Genomic DNA, 15,645 nt, shown 5'->3' with positions numbered 1-15,645 from the left:
ACCTCTCTGGGCTTACTTTGCCTGTAAAATGGGGACAACCTACCTGCTCTCCCCACCTCTTAGACTGAGAGCTCCATGTAGGTCGGGAACTGCATCCAAATCTGATCCACCCCATTGCTTAGTGCAATGCCTGGCGTACAGTAAGCATTTAATACCGTGATTACGGGTCCATCTTGGGAGGGTAGGAGAAGAAACTGCTTGCCAAGAGGCGGGTCCCAAGAACCCTAACATATAAACAGGATGGCATGAGTTCGTCAAGACGTACCTTAGAACGAGAGCAGCCCTCCTCCGTGGAAGAGTTTGCATTTTTAAAATCCTTACTATTTCCTTGTTGCCTTTGCTGAGGATAGAAAGTTTAAGAGGGAAGACCTCATCTGGTAAACACTGACTTTTAGACATGGCCCATGTTGGGAATTTTCCACACCCCTCCCTGTTCAAACAAACGCTTGAAGGGAAGGGGAACCCTCAGCCGACGGCTTTAAGACACTTCGCTACCAAGCGCCTGTGTAATTCAACGGAACGGAAAGCTCTAGCTACAAAAAAATCTCTATTTTGGCCCGCAGGAGGCCAGATCTGCATCCATCCAAATTCTTTCCCGGTCCTCTCGGACCGCCGCCCGTTTCACAGGACGGCCACGCCTCCCTCACAGCGGCTGGTGATCATGTTGCCGATCTCAGTCCACGTGTCGGAATGAGGGTTGTAAACTTCCACCGAGTCCAGGGTCACCGGAGCCAGGAAATCGTGGCTGGAAGCTCGCCCTCCGGAAACGTAGAGCAGTCCATTGACGGCCACGACGCACACGCCTGCTCTTGGTACTTTCATCGAAGCCACTTCGACCCATTTTTCCTACGGAGACCAGCCGAGAAGCATCGTCACATTGAAATATTTGAAATATTCATTCGGTCGTGCTTATTTTGTGCAGAGCACCGTATTAAGTTCTTGGGAGAGTACACTACAACAGTAAAAAGACACATCCCTGCCCACAATAAGCTCACCATCTAGAGAGGGGATCAGGGCAGCCTAAGAGATGCCACTTCTGGGTAATAATGATTACAGTTGTATTCATTAAGGGCTTATTATGTGCCGTGCACTGTAGTAAACGCCGGGATAGATACAAACTAATCAGGTTGGACAAAGTCTTCGTCCCATATGGGGCTCACAATATTAATCCCCATTTTACAGATGAGGGAACTGAGGCACAGAGGGAGTGAAGTGACTTGTCACAAGGCAGACAAGTACAGGAGCCAGGATTAGAACCCAGCTCCTTCTGACTTCCAGACTCATGCTCTACTAGGCCACACTGTTTCTCCGCTCAAGCTCGAGTGCCCAGCTATTTGGTTTTGTCAGCTACCTGGCTGCTCACTCTCCAGGTACTGGAGATTTTTATTCCAGCTGAAGTCATGTTGAAGAGGAGAAAGATGCAAGGTGCTGGCACTAAATCTCTCCCCCTTTAAACAAAGACCCGGCCGGGATCGCTTCCAATCCAGAAGAGGCTTGGCTGGGAATCAGCAGGGATTTGGGAGGCAGGGGTGAAGCCAGCATTCTTAAAATGGGGCAAGGGCAAAGAAAAGAAATGTTTAGGGAAAACCGCTTCTTCCCTTCTCAGCTTGAAAATAAATAGCATTTGTTAAACGTGAACTTTGTACCAGGCACTCTACTAAGCTCTGGGGTAGATACAGCTAGGCAGATTGGATGCAGTCCATGTCCCACATGGGGTTCCTGGTCTTAATCCTCATTTTACACACGAGGGAACTGGAGCTCAGAAAAGTAAAGTGACTTGCCCGCAGTCGCACAACACGCAGGAGGCAGAGCCGGGATGAGAACCCGGGTCCTGACACTCAGGCTTGGGTTCTACCCACTGGGCCACGCTGCTTTGTCTATTTGAGTCAACACTACATGAAGCCAGCTGAGGGACTCGCAGCAGATCCAAGTGTGTGTGACAAGCAGCAAAACAGGGCTATGTATTTATTAGTGCCGTCTTTTACCTCCTCAAAGGAGTATTTTTCCACTGTGCGGAGCGTATCTTGGGTCTCGTTCCATCCTCCAATCGAATAGATGCAGTCATTGAGGGCGACCACGCCGAGGTAGGCCCGCCTGGTCCCCATCGGGGGAAGGGTAGACCAGCGTTTGGAGAGGGGGTCATAAACTTCGGCTGATCGCAGCTCTACTCCTTCATTGCTGATGCCCCCGATCACGTAAATTAAACCTGGAGAGACAGAAGATTTTTTTGTGTTCCTCCCTCAGGCACTGGGGGAATTAAGGTACAAAGCCTTTCTCCTCTGGACTGTAAGCTCGTTGTGGGCAGGGAATGTGACTGTTTATTGGTGTAGTGTACTCTCCCAAGCGCTTGGTACAGAGCTCTGCACACAGTAAGCACACAATACGGTTGAATGAATACATTCTGGGTTGGGGAAAAGTGTTTGGGAAAGTACAGTGCAACAATAAATAGTTCCCACTCTATATCCCAGTCCTTGGTACCTCTTAGGGATGTAGAGTGGGAACTGTTCTGGGGAGGGAATGTCACTATTGTCATATTGTACTTTCCCAAACAGGACAGTGCTCTGCACACAGTAAGTGCTCAATAAGTGCGATTAAACGAATATTAAAATATAGTATAGCCTGTAAAGCATGGAGAGTCAACATCCTTTTTCAAAACCTCTGCCACAGAGTAATTGCGTTCTGTGTTAACTCATAAAGGAACAGTATCAAGCAGGGAAAAATCATATCCATCACCAGAAACAAAGGCTGGGGGGAGTACTGTTTTGATGCACATCTTATTTACTAGCAGCAAGAAGAAAATTAGCACAGGGTCATGAGACTGTATGGTGGAGGGAAAGACAATCTTGGTTGTTACTTCAAGTGCCTTTTCTTTTTAGCCAACCTCACTGCTCCTTTTAAATTCCTCACTTCAGATGTAATTCTTTAGGCGATAGGCACACTGGTTGAAACCACCTCCATTCATTGATTCACTCATTCGTCATTTATTGAGCACTTTCCGTGTGCAAAGCACTGTAGTAAGCAATTGGGAGAGTGTAATATAACAGACACATTCCCTGCCCACAATGAAGTTGTAATAATTACTAAAAAAGAGAAAAATCAAGAGGAAAAAAAACAAGGAATCCTAAAAAGCTTTTGAAAAAAGATGGATAAAAAAAATTAAAATAAGCTTCAGCAGAGAGAATCCATTTGGGGATCACGTTTGTTGGTTAAAAATGCATTAGAAAGTAATAATGAATGAATTTATGAAGCACTTCTGTGTCAACCACTGGGCTAAGTGCTGGGGTGTGTGTAAATATGATAACCAGACCAGACCAGACCCAGTCCCTGATCCACCCAGGGCTCACAGCCTGGTGAGAAGGTGGGGAGAGGAGATACTTACCTTGCATCTCACAACACCCAAAATAGTAACGAGGCACAACCATGTTGCCTACAACTTCCCAGGTGTTTTCTTCGGGATCAAATCGCTCGATAGTGGTCCCTATCTCCGCTCCGACCCAGCCACCTGCCGCCGGAAGGAAACGTACGGTATTTGTAACTTCCAGAGGGAAGAGGAATTTTGCTTTCATTTGTTAAGTGGGGAATAAATGCTTTCCAACACTGACTTTTAGCTCAGCTCAGTGGTAGTCTGAGAGGGCATTCACTTGGGCCTCAGTAAACGATGTGCTAAGTTACAAGTGACTATGGCTAGAAAAAGGATAAGTGATGTGATCATGGTCATTTAAATCAGCTTTGGCGTCACCATCAAAACTCTATGTCTCTAGAAATGCAGGACTCATAATAATGATGATGATGGTGTTTGTTAAGCACATATGTGTTAAGCGTGGGGGTAGATAGAAGCTAATCGGGTTGGACACAGTCCCTGTCCCACGTGGGGCTCACAGGCTTAATCCCCATTTTACAGATAAGTTAAGCGACCTGCCCAAGGACCCAGCAGACAGGTGGCAGAGCCGAGAGTAGAACCCAGGTCCTTCTGATTCCCAGGCCCTTGCTCTATCCACTAGGCTCCACCTGACTATCTGACATGACCAAGGATTTTCGGAGGCCAGTAAACAGAATCGAATCAGAATGCAATCTGAGATGATCTGGAAGACACGATCGTAATTAAAGCTCTTTTTAACTTGATGGCTTAGGCTGGCGGAACATCTGACGGGAAAGGTAACATTTTTATTTTCTAAAGAGCTCTAATTTCCGGGAACTTCTAATTCAAGTCCTTGGCTGCATGATGAAATAAGAATCCAAACTGTGACGCGCTCGCAACACGTATGAAGCCAGCCCTGCGATAGCCCAGTGGCTTAGACTTCTTAAACTAGTTTCCGCAAGTCATCAGTAGTGCATTGGTCATCGGCAGTTCATTCATTCATTCATCCAACTGTATTTATTGAGTGCTCACTGTGTGCAGAGCACTGTACTAAGCACTTGTGTTCCTGGCCCAGAGTTCTCCAGAAAACAACTTGAAACAAACAGGGCTGCTTTATAAAGGGCCAACGCGAAGACCCCAAATTTCTCTTTGTCTAACTCTAATCCTAGATGGTACTGAGATTTTGTGGAAATGTTAACAGTAATCTTACAAACTGTTCTGGACTTGTCAAAGCATTGGCTTGTAATGTAAGTCAGGGAGTGCCACTTCTTTAATATGCAGACACTGAAACTGCCATTTAATGTTGAGTGGGGGAGAGATCCCAACATCTGACTTCTCTTTCTGTGCTTTTTTAAAAAGGAAAACTTTAGAATAATTACAACGTAATTCAAGGAGAGCAGTTTTTTCCCTAAAACACTTTGAAATCTATGTAAGTGTCTCGAGGCTCCTGGGTCACTCGAAACACTCCGTCGGCCTGAACTCATGTCCCCGGGTGAGTTCCCTAGAGCTGATAAAACTTTAATATTGTAGCTTGACAAAAAAGCTGCAATTTCCGGGTCAGAAAAATTTTGAAAAAGGCAAGTTTCCATGAGCACAGTTACCCAGAGCGTAGATAGCACTGTAACACACACACACGCCTAATCCGCATCTAGGATGGTTCATCGAAGCCACCGTGGTCCACTGCTTAGTTACGGGATCGTAGCACTCCGTGCAGTCAAAGATCATCGAATCCTTCTCCCCTGGGTTCAATAAGAGAAATAATCCATCGGAATTTACATTCATTAAGCACTTTCAATGCCTGAAGTGCTGAGCCTATCATCAGGTAGGCTACCTGTGTAGGGGGTTTGCGGTTAAATCAGTGGTATTTATCGAGAATTTATGGAGTGCAGAGCACTGTACTAAACACTTGGGAGAGTACAGTGTAAAAGACTTGGTAGACACGTTCCCTACCCGCAAAGAGCTCAGTCTAGACGGGGTAGACAGACGTTAGTATAAGTTCCAGATATGTACATAAGTGCTGTGGGGCTGAAGGTAGGGTGAATAATCTAAATTACAGTAGGTCACGCACACTGGGAAGAGCCACACGGAGCTGACTGTTGCCCTGTTCGCTCGATAAATTCCATAAAGATGCCGTGGAAATGTGATTTGGGATTTCCCAACTTCACTGGACCACTAGGCCTCGCGGCTGCTGATTACTAACAGGGCGAATGTCAGCGTGGGGGCGTGAAGGGACAACCCGGCGGGGAGGGAAGGAGGGAACAAGGGGGAAGATCCCTTCCCGCCCCTGTCGCGGTTGGCCTGCCACGAAATGGGTCTGGGTTTGGCCATCTTGCCAGGTGAAATGTCCCGCTCCCCGGAGCGGAGAACTGAAGGCAAAGTGTGTTCTCGGCGTCGCCCCGACTTCTCCGGAGGCCTGGTTTGGCCCTCCCCAGTCTAAGGTGTCTAACATTTCCCGGGTCTTTACCTCCGATGGCGTAGACCATCCCTCCCACTACCGCCACGCCCAGCCCGCTGCGAGCCTGGTGCAGGGAAGACACGGTGGTCCAGTACTGACTGAAAGTGTCGAAGCGCTCTACGCAGCTCAGGGCTCTGCTGTCACTCCAGCGGCCGCCTTGCAACCGCGTGTATCCACCTGGCCAGAGGGAAGGAAGCAGAAACACACCATTAGTCAATTCCTCATCTCCTCATAACACAGTAGCAGCGCCGGGCAATAATCTGGCCCTTTGGGTTTGCGTTCCGTCTGACACGGACATGTACTGGATGCCAAGAGCCCACCTTTTGGGGTCCTGAGCCGACGTTTCCTGGAAAACTGCTCCGTATAAACACTGGCTTCCCAAAATGATGATAATTGTGGTATTTATTAAGCGTTTACTATGGGCCAGGCACTGTACTAAGCGCTGGGGTAGATACAAGCAAGTTGGGTTGGACACAGTCCCTTCCCAGGTGGGGCTCACAGTCTCCAACCCCATTTTACAGATGAGGCGACTGAGGCCCAGAGAAGCAAAGTGACTTGCCCAAGGAAACACTGCAGGTAAGTGCAAAGCGGGATTAGAACCCATGACCTTATGACCCCCAGGCCCGTGCTCTATCTGCTATGCCATGCAGCCTCTCAAAACAAGTGATGCCTGTGCTTTATTGAGTCAGTCATTTTTACTGAGCACTTACTATGTGCAGAGGACTGTACTAAGCGATTGGGAGAGTACAAGGGAATTAACAGACGTGTTCCCTGTCCATAACAAGTTTACAGTCTAGAAGAACTACAGTGGAAGATGTTATGGCTCCACCATTTGTCTGCCATATGACCTTGGGCCAGTCACTTCACTTCTCTGGGCCTCGGTTCCCTCATCTGGAAATTGGGGATCGAGACCGTGAGCCCCACGTGGGACAGAGACTGCGTCCAACCCGATTTGCTTGCATCCACCCCAGCGCTTAGTACAGTGCCTGGTACAGGGTAACGGCTTAACAAATACCTCAATTACTATTATTTTTATGGGAGCTCAAGGGTTGGCCCATGACTAAGTTCTTAGTTCAGGCCCTCGATACTTCAGATAAAGATTCCTTAGTAACCACAGAGGCAGTTGAGATCACCCAGGCCACTGCCGGTTTCTAGCCCTGACTTCCGTACTTATCTATCAATCAATCAATTGTATTTTATTGAGCGCTTAAAGTTTTCAAGGCAGGGCACTGTTTGTCTAAGGAACAAACCTGTCCAAACCAAAGAGAAGGTGGGGGGGATCCCGAAGTCCAACTTTTCTGGCTCTTAAGGCACAGGATTTTCAGGCTTTCAATTAAGTAATCATATTGGGATGACTCAGAAATTCAGATCGCGAAAAGTTTAATTTTTTGGTATACGGGAAAAAAATAGACATATTAAATTGCAATCAAGTTGTGAAGTTCAGCATGCCCACTCAACTGCTAGCCTTATTATATACCAATCAGTCACGTATTTATTGAGCACTTAGTGTGTGCAGAGCTTGGGAGAGTACAACAGAGTGGGTAGACACATTCCCTGCCCTTGAGTTGACAATCCTTACACATCACACCTTCATAATGGCCGAGCAAAACTACATTTTTTGACAGCTTTCCCACAGTAAGAGGTAGAGAAGTGTTGACATTAAATTCAGTTCATCCTTTTTTAACGCAAATATTCAGATGCACAAATTCTCACCTACGGCATACAGGTACTTTCTTGCTTTCTTGCGGGGTCGAACCTTAGACGTCTGAAGAAAATTGCAGAATTTGTTCTCCTTGGGAAATTTGCAGACTTCACAGTATTCTTTTAACAGGGTTTGCAATGCCACCCGAAGATTGAAATCAGAAACGCCTTAGGGAAAAAAAGATAAGAGAAATAGTAAAACTACCTAGGAGGGAAAGAATTTGATATAGCCCAATTATGCTTTGACTTCCAATAACTATAATTATCTTCACTATTTTCTTGGGTTAATGCAGAATTTTGCATGGTTTGTGTAGCCACCAAATATCATTACTTCATATGGCTTAATTTTAAAATATGCCTATTAAAACATTCTAACAGTTTAAACCTCCAGGCAATTTGTAACTTTCAACAAGGTAATCCGAAACTTAATATCAACCAGTGGAATTTATTGAGCCCTTACTGTGTACTGAACCCTGTACTAGGCACTTGGGAGAGTACGATATAGTTCGGACGACACACATCTCTTGGCCACAAGGAACTCATCAGTATTTATTGCATGCCTCTTATGTGCAGAACACTGTACAAACTGCTTGGGAATTTTAAATAGAAATAAAATATATTGGCTCTACTCTGGAGCAAGAACAGCACTCCTTTCATTCAATCTTATTTTTTGAACACTTCAGTGTGCAGAACATTCTTTCCCTGAAGAGATAAGCCCCACTGACCCCTGGTCTGAGTTACCCAAGCAAATTTCTTACGGAACAGAAAGAAGTGAAATGCCCCAGGGGAAAAAAAAATCCATATTCTACTTATATCATGTTTTCATGTTAGCCATTTAACTTCTGGTGCCTCAATTTATGCACTTAGACCATGCAGTTATAATATCCACTGTATGGAATTGCTCCGAGAGCTGATTAATGCTGTCAGAAGATGATTCCTAAAATTGGCACCTGGCACTCTCTAATTAGATATAAATTAGATACCAACTTAGAAGTTAAGATATTAAATTCCACATAAATCCCATACTCGGGGATGAGAAGGGGAGTAATGTTTCTGGGGTAACTTTCACTTTGGAATTTTTATATATTTTTATTACCCTATTTTGTTAATGAGGTGTACATCCCCTTGATTCTATTTATTGCTATTGTTTTTGTCTGTCTCCCGGATTAGACTGTAAGCCCGTCAATGGGCAGGGATTGTCTCTATCTGTTGCCGAACTGTACATTCCAAGCGCTTAGTACAGTGCTCAGTATATAGTAAGCACTCAATAAATATTGAATGAATGAATGAACTGTTCAGTTGACTAATATTTTGATTTCTTCTCCTTGAAACCGTAGGTACTGATCAGTATTAAAGGCCAATGCCATGCACAAACAATCTCACCTGATAAACAAGATCTCATTTAATTGGCTAAGCCACCATCCGAGCAGCACAATTGAAAATAGCGGTCTTGCACTTGACGGTGGTGCTGAAAATTTATCTTGAAATGTACTACTGAGCTCCGATGTGTAAGTGAAAATAATGATTGCTTTTCTAGTAGGTTGATTATGTGTGCTGCAGGCATTATTTATTACACTATTTCCAAAAAGAAAACTGTGCTTCCCTGCTATTCTTGGTTGCCAAGTCAGCTGATGTGACACTATGCACCCGTCGGTTAATGTTAAGTAGACATTCTCTTTCTCAACGAAAGAGTCTGCCCAGAGCAAGTATACATTCTGAAGAAGGTTGCTCAAGAGAAAAAAAAAAATGCATCAACTCTAAGTAGACGTTCTCCAAGATCCAGCTGAAGACATTTTCCAAGATCCTGGCTCTGCCACTTGTCTGCTGTGTGACCTTGGGCAAGTCACTTAACTTTTCTGTGCCTCAGCTCCCTCACTGTAAAATGGGGATTAAGACTGTGAGCCCCAGGTGGGACAGGGACTGTGTCCAACCTGATTAGCTTGTATCTACCCCAGTGCTTAGAACAGCGCCGGCAAACAGCGCTTGCAAATACCAAATTATTATATGTCAAGAGTTTACTGAGCAGTAAGCACTCAATAAATCCCACTGATGGATTGGTTTGAGCGCTTATCGTGTGCAGAGCACTGTATTGAGGGCCTGGGAGGTACCATGTAACCGAGGTGGTGGACGTGTTCCCTGCCCACAGTGAGCTTATAGTCTAGAGTCAAACAAATCACCTATTGATCGACCCCTTGCAGCATGGCTTAGTGGAAAGAGCACGGGCTTGGAAGTAAGAGGACGTGGGTTCTAACCCCAGGCTCTGCCACTTGTCTGCTCTGTGACCTTGGGCAAGCCACTTCACTTCTCTGTGCCTCAGTTACCTCATCTGTAAAATGGGGATTAAGACTGTGAGCCTCACCTGAGACAACCTGATTACCCTGTATCTACCCCAGCACTTTGAGCAGTGCTTGGCACATAGTAAGCACTTAACAAATATCCCAACTGTTATGATGATGATGATTATTATGAGATATCTAAAAGGACACAATCTGTGGGCTAAATCAGCATGCTGTTACCATTTCATATCATCTTTCAGCCTAGCAGCCTGAATTGGAAAAGAATGAACCTCTGGCAGTTCCACTATGATTCACAGTACATCAAGTTTACACCAAGACAGGCTGACGCCGAGAAATGTTTCAAACCCGCCACTGCGTCTGCCTCGTACAGACGACCCCGACGCCTTTCTTCCAGTTACCTTCTAGATACTTTAAAAGCCTCTGCGGCGGTAACAGAGGGAAGCGAACTGGATCTAGCACTTCCACCACATGCTTTCTTCTTTGTCCCAGGTCCTTCAGGATCCATTGCATCGCCGCCAAGAAAACCTGGTACTCATCCTCAATGCTGAGCTCCTCGCTCCGTAAGATTTTAATCAGCTGGTCCTTCGTGAGCCCCAAGAACTCCTCCCCGCGGTGGACCTCCAGGAAATGGACATGGATGTAGTTCTCGGTGAATTCCAGGAGATCGTGGCAGGCAATCTGCTCGCAGAACTGAAAGATCCCGATGCAGTTCGAGGGGTCGACTTGCCCTTTCAGAAACTCGCAGCAGAGGTCCACCACTTCGGACAGCTGGAGCATGTCGGCTGCAACTATCAGCTCCTGAACGTTGTTCACCCCTATGTCCACCACACCTGGTGGGTTAGGAAAAAAAAATCCAGCAATCAGTGGTATTTACTGAGCACTAGGTGCAGAATGCTGTTCTAGTTGCTTGGGAGAGTGCAATACAACAGAATTGGCAGGCACTGCCCCCTCCCCATAATGAGCTTAGAGTCTAGAGGAAAAGAATCCATATACTTGGCTTTAGGATCGGTGAGAAAAAGGTTTTTTTCTATCATCTGTAATTCTCTCCCACCTAGGTTTTTGGAAAACTACTTAATTTTTCCAGTGGTCCCATGGACTAGTATTATTTTAGAGGGAAGCTGGAAAGTACGCTGGTGAAGCGGTTTTTCCCATGGGACTCCCAAATTGCTCATTCCTAATTCTAAGCTGATGCCACTAAGCAGTGCTGCACCCCTAACTGTAGCAAAAAGACCATCCCGGCTTTCAAATAACTTTTGGGTCCCACATTCAAAACAGAGCAAAGTCTTGGCAGTATTATAATGGCCAATTCACTGCCTGCCTGTAACTCCTTAAGGGGTTAGGTGAATTGGCCTGGAAAGCAAAACACCTTACTTTGTCCCTGGCTTCATTCGAGCACCGTACAAATATTCAAACTTCCACCTCCCTCCCTGACAAGTGCAAACCGGGATATATTTTAGAAAACCAGCTCTGTCGTACACACTCTTTGGAAGCAAATGATGAAACCTTCCAGTTTGTTGGAAAGTCCGCACATTTCCTTACAGGAGAAAAGGTATCAGAATGCTTTCTGACAAGACCACTGTTCTGGCCATTGTGAGGCATTCCATTCCCCGCTCTCGAGGACCCAGATGCATATGGAAATAAAAGCGTGTAACCTGTGTAAATGAAATCCAGAAGCATCTGGAAAATGCCTGCTTCAATTCCCAGAATCTGCACGACATCCTTGGAAGATTCTTTCATTCCCCCAGTGAACAGAGCTGAAAAGTAGGGGCTGCTAGCAGCCAGAACCAGTCTATGAACTCTGAATGTTTCTTCTCCCACTTGGAGTCGCACGTCACAGAAATCCTGAACATTTCTCATCTGGTTGATTTGGGCCAGGATGAGCTGAGCATGCTTGTCTGATGAGAAGGGAGTGTCACGGGCTTTTGGACCAGCCTCACAGGCCATGGTAGCAACAGATCAGACAGAGGAAGCCAAGGCCATAATATGCTCCTTACCTAGAAAAGAGAAGGAACAGCAGTGAGCACAGAAGAATCAGATATTTGCCAGCTATAGATTTACTGATTAAATCCAATTATCATAACTAGCATATAGCCTGGCTGACTGAGGCTAACCAGATGCTGCAGAACAATGGAACTCGTTACCAAACTGCATAAAACCAAGGATTAATGAGGCTCTATAAAATGGCTAACTATAGTTGCTTTGACCTAGAAATATACTTTAAGAAGTCCTGGCTGACGGCTATTTTCCGCATCAGATTTCCCTGGTCTTGAATGTGACTCTTGACTTCTTTCACCCGACACCCCATGTTGAAGCTGGGGGCTGATGGAGATGGGATAAAAGTATGTCTTGCTTCTGTGGGAGAACCCTTTGGAGCTGCAGACACAAAACAGAGAAAAGCTGGAAGCAGTGTGGCCTAGTGGAAAGAGCACGGGTCTGGTAGAGGACCCGATCCCAGCTCCACCACTTGCCTGCTGTGTGACCTTGGGCAAGCCACTTAACTTCTTTCTGCCTCGGTTACCTCATCAGTAAAGTAGGGATTAATGTTGCTATTTGTTAAGCGCTTACTATGTGCCGAGCACTGTTCTAAGCGCTGGGGTAGACACAGGGGAATCAGTTTGTCCCACGTGGGGCTCCCAGTCTTAATCCCCATTTTCCAGATGAGGTAACTGAGGCACCAAGAAGTGAAGTGACTTGCCCAAAGGCACACAGCTGACAAGTGGCCGAGCTGGGATTCGAACCCACGACCTCTGACTCCAAAGCCCAGGCTCTTGCCACTGAGCCACGCTGCTTCTCTAATTAATTAATTAATAATAATAATAATGTTGGTATTTGTTAAGCGTTTACTATGTGCAGAGCACTGTTCTAAGCGCTGGGGTAGACACAGGGGAATCAGGTTGTCCCATGTGGGGCTCACAGTTTTAATCCCCATTTTCCAGATGAGGGAACTGAGGCACAGCGAAGTTAAGTGACTTGCCCACAGTCACCCAGCTGACAAGTGGCAGAGCCGGGATTCGAACTCATTACCTCTGACTCCCAAGCCCAGGCTCTTTCCACTGAGCCACGCTGCTTCTCTGAGAGTCCCATGTGGGACTTGGACTGTGTCCAACCTGATTGCCTTGTATTTACCCCGGCGCTTAATACGGTGCCTGGCATATAGTAAGCACTTAACAAATACCAAAAAAAATTTTTCTGGGCCTCAGTTTCCTCAACTGTAAATTGGGGTGAAATACCTGTTCTTCATATTTAGACTTGTGATCCCCTTGTAGGATAGACACTATATCCCCACTCTAAACTGTCAGCCCATTGTGGGCAGGGGATGTTCATTTATTCAATCGTATTTGAGTGCTTACTGTGTGCAAAGCACTGTACTAAGCACTTGGGCCAGTACAATATAATAACAAACACATTCCTGCCCACAACAAGCTCACAGTCTAGAGGGAGAGACAGAATTGATATAAACAAATAAATTACAGATATATACATATGTGTTGCGGGGATAGGAGGGAGGATGAATGAAGGAGCAAGCAAACAAGCGAGAAGCTGCATGGCTTAGTGGAAAGAGCCTGGGTTTGGGATTCTGAGGTCATGGGTTCTAATCACTGCTCTGCCCCTTGTCAGCTGTGTGACCTTGGGCAAGTCACTTAACTTTTTGGTGCCTCAGTAACCTCCTCTGTAAAATGGGGATGAAAAGTATGAACCCCATGTGGGACAATGTGATTACCTTTTATCTCCCCCAGCGCTTAGAACAGTGCTTGGCACCGAGTAAGCGCTTAAATACCATTATTATTATTATTTAGAGTGGCCACAGAAGGAAGGGGGAGGGAGGAGAGGAGGACTTAGTCAGGGCATCTTGGAATGTGACTGTTTATTCCTGGATTGTACTCTCTGCCCCTTGTCAGCTGTGTGACTGTGGGCAAGTCACTTCACTTCTCTGGGCCTCAGTTCCCTCATCTGTAAAATGGGGATCAACTGTGAGCCTCACGTGGGACAACCTCATTCCCCTGTATCTCCCCCAGCACTTAGAACAGTGCTCTGCATGTAGTAAGCGCTTAACAAATACCAACATTATTATTACTGGAGTGCTCTGCACACAGTAAGCACTCAATGAATATGATAGGATGAATGAATGCAACCCAGGTCCTTCTGACACTAAGCTACCCTTAGCCTACAGGAGGATCCCACCCACTAGGGATGGTCGGATGACTTCCGGCCACCTAAGAGGACCGGACAATGGAGGCAAGGGAAAGCAGGCAGGGGCACTGGGCAGGAGGAGATGGACCCTGCAGGAAGGGGAAGGTCAGGGATGGAGGTTCCTTCGTGCCAGGTTACTTCTAGCCATGTTAATGGAGGGCCTGCGAGGGCCCCGGGGGTCAGAGGGCACGTCTGAGGGAAGATGGCAGCTCTGTCAGAGAGGCCAACCTTACGTCAACGTCACCCCCCCCCCCCCCCTTCGTCCCGCTCCCTCTTACCGGCCACTTCCGCCAGCTGCCCCGCTCCACACCTGCGCGCGCACACATCGCGCGCCAAAGAAGGGCGGGGAAGAGTCACCGGCGCGTGCGCGCTGTCGGGGGCCCGCCGGGTGGCCCCTGAGCATGCGCAGAACGCCCCTCCTCCGGCCTCCCCGCCGCGGGAATGAGCCCCGCGCATGCGCCGCGCTTCAAGGCCGGGGTGGCGCTCGTCCCCTCAGACGGGAGGCCTGGGCCTATGGCGTCGGATTGGGATAATGATGTTGGGGTTTGTTAAGCGCTTACGACGCGCAGAGCACTGTTCTAAGCGCTGGGGGAGATGGAGGGTCATCAGGTGGGCCCACGTGAGGCTCCCAGTCTTCATCCCCATTTTCCAGATGAGGGAACTGAGGCACAGAGAAGTGAAGTGACTTGCCCAGGGTCACCCAGCTGGCAAGGGGCAGAGCCAGGGGAAGCAGCGTGGCTCAGTGGAAAGAGCCCGGGCTGGGGAGTCTGAGGTCATGGGTTCGAATCCTGGCTCTGCCCCTTGTCAGCTGGGTGACTGTGGGCAAGTCACTTCACTTCTCTGTGACTCAGGGACCTCATCTGGAAAATGGGGATGAAGACTGGGAGCCTCACATGGGACAACCTGATGACCCTGTATCTCCCCCAGCGCTTAGAACAGTGCTCTTCACATGGTAAGAGCTTAACAAATACCAACATTATTATGTTTGAGATTTTCCTCGGGGTTAATCCCGATATCCCCTTTTTCCTTTTAATGCCGTGATGTTTCAGTGGAGCACAGTTTTTTGGGGGGGAAGGAAATGGGTGGAAGTTGAGGCTAAATCGTTTTTACTGTAGTTTTTTTTTTCATTCATTCAATAGTATTTATTGAGCACTTACTGTGTGCAGAGTACTCTATTAATAATAATAATGTTGGTATTTGTTAAGCGCTTACTATGTGCCAAGCACTGTTCTAAGCGCTGGGGTAGACATAGGGGAATCAGGTTGTCCCACGTGGGGCTCACAGTCTTAATCCCCATTTTACAGATGAGGGAACTAAGGCACGGAGAAGTTAAGTGACTTGCCCACAGTCACACAGCCGACAAGTGGCAGAGCTGGGATTCGAACTCATGAGCCCTGACTCCAAAGCCCGTGCTCTTTCCACTGAGCCACGCTGCTTCACGCTGCTGTATTAAGCACTTGGAAGGTACAGTTTGGCCACAGGTAGAGATAATCCCTGCCCAACAATGGGCTCACAGTCTAAATGGGGGAGACAGACAGCAAAACAAGTAGACAGGCATCAATGCCATCAAAATAGATAAATAGAATCATAGGTCTATGCACATCATTAATAAAATAGAGTAATTAATATATACAAATATTCAC

The 15,645-nt window shown here is 46.8% G+C and overlaps 1 protein-coding gene across 2 annotated transcripts; it reads right to left on the bottom strand.

The window, feature by feature from the left end:
• Positions 1-528: 528 nt before the first annotated feature.
• On the bottom strand, positions 529-14,372 carry LOC100077440 (intracisternal A particle-promoted polypeptide). Of its 2 annotated transcripts, none has more exons than XM_039914726.1 (9): positions 14,281-14,372; positions 11,464-11,805; positions 10,210-10,641; positions 7,527-7,682; positions 5,823-5,990; positions 4,960-5,097; positions 3,380-3,502; positions 1,986-2,206; positions 529-846 (listed from the first exon to the last, which is right to left on the bottom strand). In XM_039914726.1, the coding sequence occupies exons 2-9, from the start codon at positions 11,753-11,755 to the stop codon at positions 622-624; spliced, it is 1,755 nt and encodes a 584-aa protein (XP_039770660.1). In that variant the 5' UTR covers positions 11,756-11,805; positions 14,281-14,372; the 3' UTR covers positions 529-621. The 2 variants fall into 2 exon arrangements, with proteins under 2 accessions (XP_039770660.1, XP_007664546.1); XM_007666356.4 differs by having other exon boundaries at positions 5,913-5,990.
• Between the last annotated feature and the right edge of the window lie 1,273 nt (positions 14,373-15,645).

The sequence above is a fragment of the Ornithorhynchus anatinus genome, chromosome 18 (assembly GCF_004115215.2).
Source record: "Ornithorhynchus anatinus isolate Pmale09 chromosome 18, mOrnAna1.pri.v4, whole genome shotgun sequence".
Lineage (NCBI taxonomy): Eukaryota > Metazoa > Chordata > Mammalia > Monotremata > Ornithorhynchidae > Ornithorhynchus > Ornithorhynchus anatinus.
This window is presented reverse-complemented; position numbering and strand designations above follow the sequence as displayed.

Coding starts and splice junctions, on each gene's coding strand:
- LOC100077440 (XM_039914726.1), bottom strand. CDS start 11,755: ATGGCCTGTGAGGCTGGTCCAAAAGCCCGTGACACTCCCTTCTCATCA. Junction 10,642..11,463: donor TCTGGATTTCATTTACACAG/GTTACACGCTTT, acceptor CTAACCCACCAG/GTGTGGTGGACATAGGGGTG. Junction 847..1,985: donor AAAAATACTCCTTTGAGGAG/GTAAAAGACGGC, acceptor TGGTCTCCGTAG/GAAAAATGGGTCGAAGTGGC.